We start from the raw sequence: 15790 nt of genomic DNA, 5'->3' as shown, positions 1-15790 counted from the left end.
AAAACAAAGACATGTGCAGAGGAACAGAAGACGAAGAGGACAGATTTCTCAGAGAACAATGCGCGTGAGAACACAACGGACCAACATTACCGTGCTGAGAGCATTAAAGCACTACAAGTTTCTGACGAATGCCAATCTGCTACTAGCCACTGGTCTTGGAGAGCAATATAAAGTGAGCAGACAACCCATCCCCAAATAGACTGATAAGGTAAATTCACGAACATTAAATTTCATCATCAAAAATGCAAAAACACTTCAGTTAATAAAAAGAACAGATTAATTCAATTAACATGTAGATTTATTTTAAATCAGTTTGGTACATGATACAGATTGGTTTTGCAGTTTTTAATGAACTGAAATAGAAGTTTCTAAATACAGCAGTGTCTGCCTGTGCAACAAGTATCTGTAAGGTAAAATAAGGTGTTTTGACAGAACTACATCCACATGAACAAATCAGGAGAAAAATCTGAAAATGTTTCTGTACCTTCTGGATTTAAAAAAAAAAAAACAAATTATTAATGGCTCAAGATACTAAAGAAAGGGTGGGGAAAGACTGTGAGTTCTGTTTTAAGAGCTCTTCTTGCAAAATCTAACTGGTTTCATATTATGGTTTTGTCGTCAGAGCAGGATTCAAGATTATGGAAGATGAGAAGCTTCATCAGCTACATTTTCACAAAAACATGTACTAACATTAATGTGTGACAAGGTATTCATATCTAGGTAAATGATAATTATATATCACTACAGCTAAATTTTGCCGCTTTGGGAGAAATGGAGACTCTGTATTTTTTCAAATGATTCTTGGATCTTACAGCACTCACTAAAAACTAACAGCCATGGCACCATAATGAAAATTTTTGTGAGGTTCCTAAAACTGGTATCAGAATATTACTAATGAAAACACAAAAATGTGAGGTAAACCTACCTTTTCCCAAAAACCTTTGAAGCCAGAGATTTTAAACAATTAAGGCACTTGAAAACATTAAGTGTATGTACAAATGTGCAAGTAAAACAAACTAGCTGTACCAGCAAGTAACAAAGAAACAGTAAATCTTCATTTTAAGAACCTTGAATATAATCTTATCTAAATGTAAGGAATTTTGGCTTATGAAATGGACCAAAGCAACTCATTTCCTACTACAAAATATTGAAAACCAAGTGCTAAACTCAGCCCCTACAGGCTAAAGAAACTAAAAAAAACCAAAACAAAACAAAAAATAAAACAAAACAAAAAAGCTTTAATGGCCTAGAAAAGCAAAAGCTTTTTTAAAAGTAATGAAAACCTCTGAACTAATCCAGTATGTCGAAGGCAGGGGAGACGTATCCCTCTGAAACTGAAAACACTAGTGCTTCCTAAAGAAACTTAAAAAAATAATAATAATAAAGTATGCATGCTTAACATACTATAGGAATTGCAACTAAAAGGAGAGGATGAGAGAGAAAGAGGAAAGAAGGAAGAATGGAAGGAAGGAAGAGAGGGAGAGAGAAAAAGAAAAAAAAGGAAAAGAAAGAAAGAAAAGAAAGCACAATCGGTCTATCCAGGGCAATCATCATTAAAAAATCTACAGTAATCCAATCAAATGAAAAATCCTCAGATTTTCTGAAATTACACTGGTCACATTTCTGGTCTCAGAACTTAAAATGATTGTCTCATTCAAGAGCTGTAAATGACTCTAAAACAACTTATTTCCTTCTTGCCTCATTAAAAAAAAAAGTTATTTTTCAAGGAAGCTTGGTGGAAAATCCTTTCAAGGTACAACAGTGTTGGGATACTTCCTAAAGTACAAAGGAAAACATTAAGAAAATCAACTTTAGCTTTATACTTTTTAACAGCCTAAGAAAAATGTTGGGAAGTTCAATATATGAAGGCTTTCAACTTTGCAGAACATCCTTTAGCCTAACTTGCTCAGGTCTGAAACAAAGTAAGTTTTCAGTTACTACCAGCATGGTATCTAAAAGCAGGTTTGCTACAGCTCGTCAACAGTTGTATCATCAGACCAACCTTTACCCTCCTTAATGTGGAAGGACAAATCAGGAACATCTGAAGTTACAGCCTACCTTTCAGTCTGTCTTTTAAGGCACTGTTCTTTATTTTCTCAGTGATTTAAGGTGCTTTGCAAGTATGAATGATAACCTGCTATTGTTAATGGTTTGTATCCTTTCCATTCGTTTCTTTAAATCTGGAATGTAATTCCCTGTGTGGCATCTTATTTCTAATGTAGAAAAAATAACTGTTATCAAGCACAAAATTTTACGCTAAGGATACAGTTTTCTCTAAGGATACTAGATTTACCGATTTATTCCACTTTTGAAAGGACAGCCAAAAGTCCACCCGACTGATGCTCATTTGGCACATTCTTCTCAATTCTGGTCACTAAACTACATCCTGAGATAGGATGAAAATGATGCAGCTTTCAGGCTTTAAAATGACTAAATTTAAACTGCCAGAAGAGTCATGAGGTGTCTGTGCAGGACAATGCTTCCCACCACTTACAGAGTTACATTTGGTATGTCAAGAAGAGAGAACACAATCCCACAGCAGCAGCCATTGAAAATAAAAGAAGACAGCCACAAGGATTCATGCAGAATATTTTAAATATTCCTGTTGAGCAATGTGATTTAAGTGATTTTTCTTCAAGGATGATGCTCCCAAGTGTCCTATATGCATCCTTTGAACAAGTACAGATCCTGGAATAGCGTCTTCCATGTGGGACATCTTGAAAGAGAATATTTTGGTTTCAGTGAGTTACACACCAGTCCTTGTTAATTTAATGGGTCTGCTTACAGAGTGTGGTAGTTTCGTTCTTTCGATTTGCAGAATTTATAGAGAAAGAAGATTACAGCCTGCACACCCAGGACAAGGACAATTCCTCCAATGAAACTGGCTGCATCGAAGGTTGACTTCCGCCCAGGTTGTGAAGTTGGAGTTAAAGTGGTATTAGTTGTACCTGTCAAATAAGAAGAAAAGATAACGAGGCTTAGAAAGTCCCATGATCCTCTACCCAGAATTTCAAGACCTGCACGAGCTTATACTTTGACTTTGCCATGAGTTAAATTCTATAAAATATCTCCTCTTGAGTCAAATCTTTACAACTAGAGTTTATCCCATTCACTCCATCTAGCAGTATTAAGTGGTCAAAGCTGCCGTTCAAATTCAAGTATAAAAATGACAGAGAAAAATTCTCCTGGTACATAAATTATGCCCTGAGAACATGTCGAGCACTTTAAAAATTTGTAATTTCTTCAGAAAACATGTTGTTAGTTAATTGTTACACTAAATATTAATATTTGCGTTGAAAATTCATGTAATTTTTGAATTTTATTAAATATACAAGGTAAGCAATAATTCGGCTGCAATTTTTCAAAGTACAAAAATTATCTTAAGCATCTGCAATTTATAAATTTAATAAATAAACTTGTTATTAAAGGTACTGTAAATCTTACTCTAAAATTTTATATTATGAGCATTTCCAAACCATATGGAAAAGTACAAAAGTTTGAATTCCCTTTTCAGGGAAAAAAATGTTTCAATAGGAAACAGAACAAGAATTTCTTTTTAGGGAATAAAAGGTTTCAAGTAGAACACCATCCATTTTAATACAAAACAGTTTCATATTTAAAATAATTTTTTTTCTAAGTAGGTTTCAAATAAACACTGGTTCTTGTGGCTGTATAAGAAGATAGCCAGCTTTCAATTTTTTTTTAAAGGTATTTTATTTATTTGTTAGAGAGAGAGAGAGATGGAGAGAGAGCACAAGCAGGGGAAGCAGCAGGCAGAGGGAGAGGGAGAAGCAGGCTCCCGGCCTAGCAGAGAGCCCCACATAGGCCTGAATCTCAGGACCCTGGGATCATGACCTGGGCTGAAGGCAGACACCCCGACTGAGCTACCCAGGTGCCCCAAAATTTAAAATTAATCACAACTATTCTGTAATTCTTGCAAAGACAAAATGGTTTCCTTGAAACCAAGAAAAGTTGCATAAGGATAAGCCAAAAAACTTAAAAAAAAAAAAAAATCAAAACCAAACACCAGTATTTTAAATAGGCATTGCAAGGATTCATACGGCGTATCTGCAATGTCTTGTGGCATCCCCTAAATGTGATGTTGTTCACAACAAAGCAAATTATTAATTAATAAACATTACTTTTCACATGCACTTTTAACAGTTATAAAGGAATGTAAAGAAATAGCGAGAAACATGGCCAAGGTGCCCATCTGCAGTGATCTTGGCTCTTTAGACCTTTCTCAATAAAAAGGATGGCTAAATTATCTTCACTCCAATTGTCATGACTTAAACACAGCACAAAATTAATCCCTAACAGTCATCAGTACTTAATTTTTAAGTTAAAAGAAATGAGATCTCACCAACAAGCTGTAGTAAAAGGGTTTTAGAAAAACACTCTCTCTTAACTCTAATGTGTCAGGCCAAATATGGCTATGTGTTAAAAAATGGGGACTTGCAGCAAACCTACCATTCCTGTATTAGCAGCCTACCATCCTGGTCCTCCAAATGTAAGAGGTGAGATTTAGTTCACAACCATTCATGAATGAAACTGGAAAATGGGGGCAAAATAGCACAAGGCAAGACCGCACACATACCCCCACATCAGCGACAGTTCAAATCCCCTCCTTACCTGATGTCGGAGCTGTGGTGGTGGTGGTGGTTGAGGAGGCAGGCAGGGTGGTGGTTTTGGCTGCAATAGAAATAAAACTTATTAGTGACTTACATTTCCAAACCTCCCAGTATCTACCGATTTGTCTTTTTAAAGTTAACGCTGCCAACTTCAACAGGCTATTTTCCAAAGACTAAAGGCCAAATTTCAGGTAGTGGCTCACTAACACATCTAATCTACCTGGCCAGACTGTGAGTCTTTAAATTACCACAAAGCAAGCATAAAACTATCTGTGTTAACACCTATGTCTATATCAGAGTATGAAATCTATGTATACATCTGGATAAAGTTTGCAAAAAGACACACAGGAGGGCAAGAATCAGTGGTCAGGTGAGGGAACAACAGGTTTTTTAATGCTTCTATGACAAAAACTATTAACTTAAAAAGTCATGGTAAGAAACCAGTGGGGCTCAGGATTTCTCAAGCAGGTATCAAGGTTGGCTTCTGTTCTTCATCTCAAGGGGCTGGCAGACAGTGAACATTTTCGGCTTTATGCAGCACATAGTGCAAAAGCAGCCGAGGACACATGCAAATCAACAGGCATCATTCTGTTCCAATAAAATGTTATTTTTATTTGGGTCCACAGATCCCCCAATTTAAATTATCTGACAATGCCTGTAAAGAAAATGAACTCTTGTGAGAAGAATTAATTTGAATGTAAACACATTTTAGGAACCAAAGCACTTTATTAACAGACTTCTGTTAGTACTGATACTGCTAACAGATTCTAATCAATGTTATGTTAACAATACTGATGGGATTACATGTTTGTATCCTTTTCTCTCACTATGAGCACCACTGCACACATCTTCCCTACCCTGCTCTTGGGTGGACAATTAGGTCACCTCTCATTTTGCCAGCAGGGAAATACCTGATCTCACTTCTGGCAGGGCTGATTCTTAGGCAGAATTCCTAGATTTTTAATCCCTTTAAAGTTGTTGCAAAAAATAACACTTTAGAAACTAAGCAAACATATATTCTTTTCAATCTTAAAACACTAAATTTTGTCTGACAATGGTAGGGAATCAACTTTGCAAATTTACCTTTTGAGTCTTACTACCAAACCCTCTGAACACCACACAGACTAAATGCTTTTTTCTGTAAACATGCAAAACATTTACATACTTCTACTTCTGACCAAAATACTACTTTGACAGCATTTTCAAAATTATGCAATACTTAGGGAATATATGTCTACTAACCTATAGTATGTTCCTTTCATTAAAAAAAAAAACAGTACTTCAGCAGTTAACAAAAGCTGCTACTGGTGATGGAAAATTTAAGAAAACACAGTAAACTAAGTAATCCCATCATGTACAATAACAGGTCATTTCCTGCTGGCCATTTCACTAGGCAATTACGTAACAATAAAAATTTAAAAAGTAGCAGAACTTAACAGTTTGTCTTCTACTTAATATATTATGAAAATTTCCCACTATATATCTGACGTAATCTAGTCATTCTGCCGTAAGAGATTTACAACTATTTTTACTTATAACATTTATAGGTACTAACAGAAAACTACTAAAATTAGGCCCCCTGAATACCTTTCTACATAAATCAAATTCTCTTTGCGTCATTTCTTTAATAATCCCTTAATTTCTCACTTGCTTTCTTTCAGCAGTAGCCATGCAAAGAGACCATGTAAAGTTTTTTGAACAACTGCCACTCAACAGATGCATTTTCTATAAGCAAACCCTGGCCTCCTTCCACTTACAGAACGAGAGAGAGAAAACTAGAGAGACCCTGGGGTACTTCACTGGAGAACCCCATGTGGATCAAGCACGAAAACTACATCAAGGTTCATGGAGAAGAAATTAAAAGTGAACCCACAATGGTTCTGAAGAAACTGTTTTCCCCTTTTGGTTCACATCCCACCTTCTGGAAATTAATTTTTCCTTAACATCTCTGCTTTCATCAATCTTTTAACATCCTCCTAGTCAGTGACTACCAATGGGTGCTACCACTGTGTGCTCTCCAAAAGTTCTGTGGCCCTGGCAGATTTCTATGGCATGAATATTTCCACCGTAATTCAAGCTCCCGACGCAGTCTCAGTGAATGTGTAGCTGGGAAGGGCTATGCACAACTGGCCACCGCAAGCTGGTGTGAGCTAGCTCACCACCACCAAAGTCTTTCAATGAGTTCTCATCTTTGATTCAGCATCTGATCACTTTTTCCTCTGAAAAACTATACCTAAAACACACAAGCACACACACACACACATACAACACACAGTTTCCTGGACACACCTCTCTGCTCATCCCTACTCACTTTCCTCTCTGATCCTCTTCTTAACCCTTAGACATTACCGTCCCCTGGAGTTTGGTCCTCAAGTCCTATTCTCTCTACAGGCTGTTCCGGGGACACCACCACTGCCTACACTGATGAGCTTTGCCCGCGCTGTCAGCGAAGAGTCTGCCATCACCTCCATCAAGCCCTACCCTTCCTACCTCCCAAGTCTATTTGCATACACCCGCGACTCTTCCCATACAGTCCTCCAGAACTCCCCCCATGGGTCATCTACTGCAATCTCCCTGTGTTCACTCTTGTCTCCTGTTCCAACCTGTCCTCCCAATCTGGCTCTTGGCCTGTTGACTGTTCAGCTCAACTCTTCCTCACCGTGCACATCCAAATGCAATTCCCCGACCTCACTATACTCCCTCACACTCCTCACGTGTACGGACCGCCGTGCTCCACTTGGGAAGCTACCGTCATGTTTTTCCAGGGTCATTTCAAAAGTCGGTCAGCATCTCCAGGAAGTTGTCACCACATTTGCCATACTACTCCATATACACACCTTCCTACAAATGTCTCAAAACACTGCGCTCATTTATCTGTGTCACAGTTCCTATGATAGACAAAATGCTGTCTTCTGTTTCCAGTCCCTATCATCCAGCCTATTGTCCTGGAGTAGAAGTTTTTTTTTTTGTTTTTTTTTTTTTAAAGATTTTATTTATTTATTGGACAGAGAGAGAGGTCACAAGTAGGCAGAGAGGCAGGCAGAGAGAGTGAGAGGGAAGCAGGCTCCCTGCCAAGCAGAGAGCCCGATGCGGGGCTCGATCCCAGGACCCTGAGATCATGACCCGAGCCGAAGGCAGCGGCTTAATCCACTGAGCCACCCAGGCGCCCCCAGAGTAGAAGTTTTTTAATGATTTATTCCTCCTATCACTTTGGTAAAGATTTTTTTTTTTGGTAAAGATTTTATTTATTTGACAGACAGAGATCACAAGCAGGCAGAGAGAGAGGAAGGGAAGCAGGCTCCCTGCAAAGCAGAGAGCCTGATGCGGGGCTTGATCCCAGAACCCTGGGATCATGACCTGAGCCGAAGGCAGAGGCTTTAACCCACTGAGCCACCCAGACGCCCCTGGTAAAGATTTTTAAAAGGAGAAATTATCTAATTCTGTTGAAGGGGTAGTGAAAACTTTCCAGCTGTTGATGGGAATGAAAAGCATATCTTTCTGGAAAGCAATCAATATTCAGTCTTAAAATAATCCTATCCTCTGACCTAGGAACGCTGTTTGAATCAATTCCATCAGGGATAACATCAAAACAGGAATGCGTGCTGCAGGAAGAATGAAAGATGACCTAACTATCCAACCAAGTGCAGGTTAAGTAAAGTGTATACAACAACGTAAAAGAGAAAACAATTCAAATGTGCATGGGCATATTATGCAAGTTCATAATAAATCTATTGGTTGATGCACAGAGAGAAGACTGGGAAAATCTTATCACTGAAAATATCCTGGTGTACCTCTGGATGATGGGAATTACAGGGAATTTTAATTTTCTTTAGGCTTCTGTATTTCCCAAGATCTTCAAAAAATCCACAAAAAGCGGTCTGTGGACTCAATGTCCACAGCAATCCTCCCATAGTCGATAAACGTGAAACACTGGAATTCCATAACACTGGCACGAACAGTTCATACTAATGTAATCATTATCGTTCAAGACCAAATACATCTACTAATTTTTTAAATTATACTAAAAACTTTAAGGTATTTAATTACTAAAAAGTCCATCGAGAGACCTTACAAATCCTGAAAGAGGAGGAAAGAGTTAATTATCTTGTATTACCTGTAGAATTCGTTGGCAGCGGAGTGGGCTCAGGTGCTATTTAAAACAAACAAACATTAAGTCAAAGCAATCTAAAATATCACAATCCATTACATTTTTTAAACTGCAGTCATGTGAGTACCACTTTTACAAAGTTTACATTTAAGTACCACCTTGTGGAGGAGACTGACAGTTGCTCTAACCGATACTGATCTCCCCTTCTTTAGAAATAGAAGCACCAATCTGTAGTTGACACTTCCCCGGCTGGAGAAAGACACACATTTCTTAGCCTCCCCTGCAGGTAGGTAGCCCAGTGTAACTTTTAGAAAGCATCCGTAGGTAGATACGGGCCTCTTTCCTCTTTCTGTTGGCAGGAAAACCAATTTGATGGCTGGAACATGAGCACTCACCTCGGAGAGCAAGGTCAAAGATATTCTTTTTTTTTAAAGATTTTATTTATTTATTTGAAAGACAGAAATTACAAGTAGGCGGAGAGGCAGGCAGAGAGAGAGAGAGGAGGAAGCAGGCTCCCTGCGGAGCAGAGAGCCCAATGCGGGGCTCGATCCCAGGACCCTGGGATCATGACCTGAGCCGAAGGCAGAGGCTTTAACCCACTGAGCCACCCAGGTGCCCCGGTCAAAGATATTCTTAAGGAATGACAGTAAACAGCCTGGGTCCCTGCCGGAGGTAGAGTGCTACACAGTCCAAACTAAATCTGATACATCATCAAATTAAGTAGAATTATTTACTCAATTTTTCTCTAAATTAGTATCTTTTAAAATGTTTTACTTAACCTTGTTTCTAAGCAATTATTTTCATGAAACCACAGGTTTGATATAATTATTATTTTCTGATACATTAAAATAGATACTAAAAATGTCTGTTCCTTTGCCACCTACACCAAATTATGCGCATTCTACAAAAGGGGTAACTGACCTCACACTAATGAAATTCTCAGTCATGAAGTTCAAGTTTGGATGGGAAAACCCCTACTAAAAGTAAAATTGTTATAGGTAGTCTTTCAAGGTTACTGACACACTCCAGAAAACTCTTTTGCTCTATTTATTAACTATGCACCAAATCAGAAGTTTGACTTCCCTATCCATTTGTAATCTTATGACGAAAATCAGTTGCTTCATCTAGGAATTTTAACTATTTTCTGAGCAAAGACTTAAGGTTAAAGAGTAAACAATTTCTTCAAATTAAAATACAAAAATAAGAAAACAGATGAATATAGGAAAGTTTCAACCGTAACACAAAATACACCAGAGATGTGACAATCACCAACACCATAATCCGGAAAAGGGCCAGAACACGATTGCCCAGTCCAGTAAAAAGCAAATGGAAAGAGTCTAAACTATAGTCAGTTTAGACTGCCAGAAACGGCAAACCAAATATTGAAAGAAGGCTTCTGAGGCAAAGATCTTCCTCACCTCTTGGCCACTTTCCTCAGCAACCAATGTGAATACTTACCAGAACAGAACTGTGTGCCATTCACCACCTGGCAATCACTAACTGTTGCGTTATGTGAACAGTAGTTTTTCTCTGTTATGGGGGGAAAAAGACACAGAGCACCAATCACTTGTTTATATTATCTTTGTTTTGTTACTAAGCTCCAGAACTGCTTCCAAAAATGAAACTCAGGCATAAACACTTCAGAAGTCCACGGACCAAGAAAATACTGTTATGCTCTTTCCCTCATTGATTAAGAAAGATTACCCAGGATCCCTCCAAAAATCTGTCTACAACCTACATGAATACACTGAACAGATAAATCGGAAACACTTAGATCCGAATTGGGGCACGACTCCTGCATGCAAAGGCTGCTAGATTCCATGTGAGTAGGGAGAAGCTGAAAGGATCTAATAAAGGCTTAGTAACCACAGGAGGTAGCCCATTAGCAGCAGGAGGATCTCTGTTCCACATCTCTTCTTGGTTTTCTACATTTTCTAATAAAACTGCTTTCCTGACAGCCAAACTTGTAGCCAGAGTAAGGGAGATCCTTCCTCAACATATCCTACAGTAGAGCATTCAAGCCCCAAAACATGCCAACTCTGCTACACACAACAGGAGAGGGGTGCACACTTAAATTCCATTTTATGACGTTAAAAAAAAAGTGACTCTCACACAACAAAAAAATTTAACCCCAAATTAAGCTAATATCTTAATTTTATAAGAAGTTCTTAAACAATGTTATGTCGTGACATAATGCCCAGAACTCTTATCAGATTTCTTTTAAACAAAGACACTTAATACATAGCTTTGGCTTTTTACGTATATACACACACCCACACACACACCCGATAAACTGTTTTACTGATAAGAAAAAAAAGCAACTACTTCCCATTAAGAAAACAGAATTTGCTGTAATGCCATGGTTCTAACAAAAACGTTATTGGCATTTCAAAGTATCTTCAACTAGTTCTTTATCCCTCAAATTAAAGGTTAATTTTAAAATTGAACAAAAACACCAACTCTTTCCATCTCACTCTTCTCCCATATTCTAAATATCCAACCAAGTTTTATAAGGTCTCTATAGTTCATCTAGCAGGACACCTGCAGAAGATAAATGCCTTCTTTTTCTGGGAAACCACTTTTAGGGGAAAATTTCACAACTTTCTTTCACAGTTGATTTTGGTGTACCTGTCCTCTTAATCTTCCAAAGCTCTAAAATCTCTCTTCCTTTAAAAGCTACTAAACCTTAATTATCAAGTCTAAGGAATTAAAGGGGTGGGGACAGAATGGGAGTCCAGAGATTTTCGCTGGAATGTTAAGCAATAGGAACTTTAAAGGAAAAGTATTTGATTTGCAAAATAGATAGTACACAATATACCTAATTTTCTACATAATTTTTAAGTGTTCAGGAATACCCTGTAGATTACCTTAAAATGATAAAACAAAAACAGTTTGCATTCTCAAAATTAAAGCCATCCCAAAGCTTCTTACCTTTACATTCTATCCAAAAGCAGGTAGAATTATGAAGGCTAACACTCACACAGGAAACACAGCTGCTGCGGTTTTCACAGGTATCTGGTGGGGAGGGATATATAAAACCAATCAATTGTACCTCACTTTTGAGTTTGTACAACTTACCTTTTTAAACTAAATACCAGACTTACTAATTCAGAGAAATGGTAAAACGTTATAACCCATCAACAAATGAATGGATTAAAAAATGTGGTATACATTTTTCAATAGAATAGTATTCCAACATATAAAAGAAAGGAATCCTGCCGTGCACTAGAACATCTATGAGCCTTAAGGACATTATGCTAAGTTAGACATTCAAAGAAGGACAAGTACAGCATGATTCCCTCCTATATGAAATATCTAAAATAGTTCAACTCCGAAGCAGAAAGTAGAATGATGTCTGCCAGGGCTAGGGGGAGGGGAAATGGAGATCTGCTCCTCAAGCAGGGTACAGTTCCAAGTATGATGCAGAGTTCTGGAGATCTGTATAATGCCGTGCTTACTGTCAATAACGTACAGTACACTTAAAACTTTGTTAGGATGGTAGATCTTCTGTGTTTTTAACTGCACACACAAAAACACTTTATTAATTAAGAAATTAATTCTTAATAAGAAATTCCAATCATAATAAATGTTTGATGACTCAAGAGAAAGGGCGGAAAAACCCCACAAGCTAGTGGGAATGCTCAGTATCTAAACAACCCTTTTTTACAGGGCAACTATTTCACAGACACTCAGGGTTTCTTGAATCATTTTAAAACATCCTTAAAAAAATAAAAATATTGGGAAAAGGTTGAGTTATGAGGCCAACACTACACACGGAGAAATCACTGCCCCCCAAACATCAGTTAAGACACTGGAATTTTTACTATTAAAGTAAAAAGACTTGTTAAAGGTTGAACCCAAACTCGGATGATGCCCATTCTGAAAACCCGAGAGATCTGTAATTCCTAAGTGATCTTCTCCACTGTGACTGAAGGATAAAAGAAAGCAACTCTGGAAGGGGCTATATTCATGTACATACAATTCAATAAAGTAGGAGGATCTCTGTCAATAATTTAGGCCAAATGACCCAAAAAGTCTAGGGCTCTTTATTTTCCTGGAAGCCAGATGCCTCCAAAACACATTCACATTTGCTTTCCCTGTGCCTAAAAAAAAAAAAAAAAAAGTTCTGCACAGAGGCCATGCATTTCAATATTTAATCACTAATATTTATCAGGGACAAGAACATATATAGTACCCTTGAGTAAGGGGTTCACAAAGTAGAAAGTAAGTTCTGCAGAGGTTTGTGTACTGATAAAAAAAATGCTAGTTGTCTAAAATCTTTTGTGCCTGGTATGTTTGAACAGCACAGCCAATGTTATTTACAATGAACTAAACTCGCTACCTTTCATTTTAGATTGCAGTTTATGCAACTGCTACTTACAGAAAACAAATCATCTCCTTTGTATGACTTTCAATTACAAAAAGGCAATTAACTTGGGTATATCCAAGCTTCTCTTTGGAAAAACACACACTCCAAAACTACAATTCTGGAAAGAAACTGCCAAGTAAGCAGAAGACAAAACATACTGTGCTCTATCATCTTAGAAACAGTGCAGGTAGAATGTCCAGCATTCTACCACAATGTACTTTCCTTATTTAACAGTTTTGAACTTCACTATTACATCTTTCTGAATATTAATTATACATTTTATTTATCTATAAAACACAAAAACCAAAGAAAGACACTTCAAAACAGTATGATCTGTCTGGGGGAGGGGAGGAAAGCCAAGGTAAAAAATCCTGACATTTGAGCACTTTTTCAGTCAAGATGCCAGTTATTCCTTACTCCATATTAACTAGAATAACCAATCACACTAGATCAGGTTTTAGATATCTAGAGTTCTTTTCACCTCAAATTTATCTTCCCCTCTCTTTTGTGTTGTCACAGCATTGCCAATTTCTGCTTTAAGATTCAGTGTACGACTCAACCCAACCAGCACCCAAATCGACCGCAGAGCTTAACAAAGGGTGTGTTCCTGATAGAGTTTAAAAAATCCACAACCTGGGTTTCAATCCCAGCTCACAATCAACTAAACCTATGTTCCCCGCAAGCCACTTTATTTCCATCTTCCTCCCAGATTTCACCACCTATCTTCCAGTTTAACCTAAAATACCAAAAAGAATATATGAAGCATCGGGTACACAAATGGGTACTTTTCTTCTTTGGCACATAGCAAGTTTAAAGTTTTAACTAATCAAATGCCCAAACCTCAAATATACCCCCACACCTATCCGCAAAATCAATATGGTTAGATCACAGGCAACTTTTCTCAGACTCAAGTCTGAGACACTGGCGAGCATTCACGTCTTCAGTTTCTTTTTCCTCTTTTGCCAACTCCGGGAGAAGCCCCCTTGCGGAGACAGAATCTGGGAGGGCAAATGAATAACCCCAAACACAGGGAGTTCGACCTGATCCCCAACTTTGGAGGCGAGTCGCCTCGCCCCACGATCAACCCCACTGCTGACACCGCGGGAGGAAGCCACGTCCCCTCTTCCCAAACTGAAGTGAGGCTTAGGGATTACGAGGCACTTTTTAAGAGCACCTCGGCGTGGGACACTTCGGGGTGGCCCAGAGCCCAACGGCCACCGAGGCTCGCCCGCCCGGGCTCCCCGGGGCGCTCCCTCACCCCCGCGAGTCCGATCCCAGCCCGGGCTGGACTCGGACGGGCCGCCATGTTGCTGGAGCGCGGCCCGTCCCGGCCCCGGCCCCGCGCGCACCGCGGGCAGGGCGGGCGGCTCGGCGCGGCGGGCGGGCGGGCGAGGACAGGAAGCCCGTTGGGCCGGCACCCACCTTGTGCTGGAGTGGTCACCGGCGCAAGAGTCGTCACCGTCGTCGGAACTGCTGTCTTGGTGGTGGTGGTGGTGGTGTTCGGTGAAAGCGGGATCGTAGTCACGGTCGGATCCAGGCTGGAGTTCTGAGCCGCGGTCAGCACACAGAGCGCGGCCAGGCAGGCGGCGGCCCAAGGCAGCTGGCGGGAGAGGCCCGACATCACGTCCTCCGCACTGGTGTTCGGGCGAAAGCTGCGGCTCACTCTACTCCGTCCGTCCCTCTGTCCCCTGCGGCACCGCCTCGGAGAGTCTGGGCCCCCGCGAGAGCGCGCCGGGGTCACGTGAGGGGCCCCCGGCCACGGCGTGCGGGGGCGGGGCGGGCGGAGCAGGGGCGGGCTTCGGACGATACCAATTGCCTCCTACAGGAGGGGAACAGGGACAGCGAGAGGCAATGGAGGGAGGCTGTTCCGTCACAGCGACTAGCGAAATGTAGCGAAGAAGCTCCCAGAAGCAAGAACTTATTTCTTTGCCCTTATATTACCATCCAAGATGCAGCTGGGCTGTTCTAGTTCCCGCGATAGGGAAAGCTTCCACCCTGGCTCGGATGGAACAACCTACATGAGGTGGCGCTAGGCGTCCGCCCGGGCGGCAGTAAATCTGCGGCCCCACGTGACTTTTCGGGCTTCGCCTGTGTGACTGGAGTCAGCCTGGCGCTAGTTTCCGTGGGTTGCGTTTAGAACCACCCCGTGGATCAAGTTTGTGGTGTGCTCCCGCATTCCGAAGGTGTTCGCACAGATTTTTAGTGGGACCCGCGCTTCTCTCGAATTTTTCTGGAAGTAACCTTGTGTTGGGATCCCTCAGGGAAATGAAGAAACCACGTGGTTGAGTTTCTGCTCTGCCGCCCACTCACGGTGAGCGGCCAAAACACCGAAAGCGAGCCTCGGCCTTCCAGCCAGAGCTCTGTCTACACCGTCTACCTCTATCCCACTTGCCCAGGCTGTCTTTTCCGAGTTTCTTGCTATTTAAATCAGCGGTAGCCTCAGTCAGTCAACGCCACCACCACTACAGAGAATCAGAGACGAGCTGGGTTGGAAATCCATCTGGTCCGTTCCCAACCCACTTTACAGGTGAGGAAACCGAGACTCAAAGTGACTTGCCCGAAACTCGGTGCTTGACATCAGGACTGGATTTTGAAATGCCCGTTAATGTTCCGTGACTGCTCCGGCTTAATTAGGAGGGGTGAGCGCCACCTGATGTCCAGCCTCACAAAATAGTCAACAGT

The 15790-nt window shown here is 40.4% G+C and overlaps 1 protein-coding gene across 1 annotated transcript; it reads right to left on the bottom strand.

The window, feature by feature from the left end:
* Positions 1–280: 280 nt before the first annotated feature.
* On the bottom strand, positions 281–14837 carry CD164 (CD164 molecule). Its single transcript, XM_046004463.1, has 6 exons — positions 14531–14837; positions 11671–11754; positions 10198–10269; positions 8746–8781; positions 4633–4692; positions 281–2948 (listed from the first exon to the last, which is right to left on the bottom strand). Exons 1-6 carry the CDS (start codon positions 14727–14729, stop codon positions 2782–2784), a joined length of 618 nt encoding a protein of 205 aa, XP_045860419.1. The 5' UTR covers positions 14730–14837; the 3' UTR covers positions 281–2781.
* Positions 14838–15790: the final 953 nt, after the last annotated feature.

This window comes from Meles meles, chromosome 5 (genome assembly GCF_922984935.1).
Source record: "Meles meles chromosome 5, mMelMel3.1 paternal haplotype, whole genome shotgun sequence".
Classification (NCBI taxonomy): domain Eukaryota; kingdom Metazoa; phylum Chordata; class Mammalia; order Carnivora; family Mustelidae; genus Meles; species Meles meles.
This window is presented reverse-complemented; position numbering and strand designations above follow the sequence as displayed.

Excerpts from the sequence above, each read along its gene's own strand:
- CD164 (XM_046004463.1), bottom strand. The coding sequence starts at position 14,729 with ATGTCGGGCCTCTCCCGCCAGCTGCCTTGGGCCGCCGCCTGCCTGGCC. Across the intron at positions 4,693-8,745 it reads GCTGCCAACGAATTCTACAG|CCAAAACCACCACCCTGCCT; the intron begins GTAATACAAGAT and ends TTTCTATTGCAG. Across the intron at positions 2,949-4,632 it reads CACCACAGCTCCGACATCAG|GTACAACTAATACCACTTTA; the intron begins GTAAGGAGGGGA and ends CTTATTTGACAG.